The 2,258-nt window shown below is 35.1% G+C and overlaps 1 protein-coding gene across 1 annotated transcript; it reads left to right on the plus strand.

The window, feature by feature from the left end:
• The first annotated feature begins 206 nt into the window (after positions 1–206).
• Positions 207–2,052, plus strand: LOC144960930 (uncharacterized). Its single transcript, XM_078894314.1, has 2 exons — positions 207–1,383; positions 1,784–2,052. Exons 1-2 carry the CDS (start codon positions 843–845, stop codon positions 2,050–2,052), a joined length of 810 nt encoding a protein of 269 aa, XP_078750440.1. The 5' UTR covers positions 207–842.
• The last annotated feature ends 206 nt before the right edge of the window (positions 2,053–2,258 follow it).

Here is a 2,258-nt window from a genome sequence, read left to right on the forward strand (position 1 = left end):
TACAAGTAATTTTATTTAAATGTTATAGAAAAATAGGCGAATTTGAATCACGGCTTGTGGAATAAGTACTGGAGATATTGAAATAAAAATTGGACCGATGGAAAGAGTAGGTCTGCGAGAATTCTTTGCATTTTGGGTAGAATTGCATCGTCACGAAGATCGTGAGGTTAATTGGCACGGAAATCATCCATTGGTATCACCCATAGCAATCTAGAGACGTGCAGTTCGAGCGACCGTGGCCAAAAAAATCTGGAAGGCCCATGGTTTTTTTGAACTGGGGGAAGGGGCGAGAGTTGAGTTACCTCGGTTACCTGCATGAGATGGCATTAATTACATTACTCAAACACGCTCGTACGCATACCAAAGCTATCTAGAGTTTTAAGACTAAAACGCACGCGCATACACACACACACACACACACACACACATACACACACTTAGCATCACCTAGGTCAAGTAGTGCCATATGTCACACTTTTAAGAATTCAGTCTTGCTTGTACATATTGACCACTTGTAGTTGTGAATCGCCCTTATTCTGTTGTTCATTTTCATGGAGTGACCATTAAGTTTTGTTGTAGTTGTGAATTGTCGTTGTTTATTGCTCATTTTCCCTGTACAATGGATTCGGCAATGCATTTTAAGCAAATAATAAACATTTTATCATTATTTTTTTATCAATAATAACCGAAAATGCCTCGAAAATGTTGTTTTTGATTGCACTTCAAATTATAGACATGGCGAAAAGACAACTATATATAAATTTCATTCGGATCCAATTGAGAGACAAATATGGATTAGTGCACTGCCAAATAATATCGATTCGAGTGATGTTGCAGACTATATGGGTATCTGTGCCAATCATTGGCATCATGATGCTCCTATGAGACGGAAATCAAGGTATCCTTCACCTGCTATTCCTCCAAATAAATGGCTAAATACAATACCCCCTTCTTGTTTGCGAAAAACAGCACCATCTCGTCAGACATTAAATTCGACAAGTGAATTTAGAGACAGGCTTCAGGATATTGATGAGTTATCAATTTTTCTTAAGAAAGATTTACTTGAAAATACAGAAAATGAGTTGGGAAAAAACTTTAAAGATTATTTTGTTCAAGAGATTTCCTCTAATGGTGTTGTTGGACTGTCTTCAGATTCTGAGTTTAGTCTTCATAGCCGTGCTAGGATCGGTATGGTCCACTCATTTAGTATCTACTTTACAGTTAAAGAGGTGAACGATGATCACAGCATCAGGTCAATTCAATATGAGGGTTTATTTGGAATTAAACAAAGCCAACACCAGACTTTCTCAGATGGAACCTTAAAGCGTTGGAGTGAACTTACAGAAATACTTCGATTCTACACACTGGACTCCCAACTAGAAGGTGAGTTAACCTACTATTTTAATTTTTAAATGCGTTAGCGTCAGTTTTATTATCAACGTGAACATAATAATAATAATAATAATAATAATAATAATAATAATAATAATAATAATAATAATAACAATAATGATAATGATAATAATGATGTTGATGATGATGATGATGATGATGATGATGATGATGATGATGATGATGATGATGATGATGATGATGATGATGATGATGATGATGATGATGATGATGAATAAGAAGAACTATTACCCTTGTTGTGTTGCTGTTGTTTTTGATTCGTTATAGATTCACGAAATTAAAATTTTGAAATGCATTTTAAAAATAAAATTCATTGTTTCCAATCATGTATCGTCTATTTCATTATCTTCTACTTTTTTTTTCATTGCAGATGAAGAAAATGAATCCTCATTAGAGAAGTTTAAGGCTATCCAGAAATTTATAGAACGCCAGATTCAGCTCCTGAATGCTCAGAAAAATCAACGGATTTACTTTCCAGATGATTTAATTCTTGCTTTTTCGTGGTCCACGAGGTCAAGAGTGCTATATTCTTCTTTACGTGGTCACCTTTATCTCCCTTCTAAGTCCACCCTGGGAAAAATTACACGACAAACCAAAAATGTAGCAGATTTCACCATCTATTCTAAATTTTTCCAATAGCAGGAACTACGAAGCAGAGCGTGTGTTGTGCCAAACTCTGAGTTAACAGAGTATTTTAATTCTAGGGACAGGGATGGTTTATCTTCACTGTGCGAGTTGTTTTTAGAATTTTCACTCCTTTCATATTGTTTCTTTGTTAACAATAAATCAAAAATATGTAGGGCAAGATTAGCCGTAATTCTTGGCAATTTTGCAGAGACATTTGC

This window comes from Berghia stephanieae, unplaced genomic scaffold (assembly GCF_034508935.2).
Source record: "Berghia stephanieae isolate SIO BIC M18660-M18661 unplaced genomic scaffold, UCSD_Bste_1.3 scaffold1075, whole genome shotgun sequence".
NCBI classification, from domain to species: Eukaryota; Metazoa; Mollusca; class Gastropoda; order Nudibranchia; family Aeolidiidae; genus Berghia; species Berghia stephanieae.

Excerpts from the sequence above, each read along its gene's own strand:
- LOC144960930 (XM_078894314.1), top strand. The coding sequence starts at position 843 with ATGGGTATCTGTGCCAATCATTGGCATCATGATGCTCCTATGAGACGG. Across the intron at positions 1,384-1,783 it reads ACTGGACTCCCAACTAGAAG|ATGAAGAAAATGAATCCTCA; the intron begins GTGAGTTAACCT and ends TTTTCATTGCAG.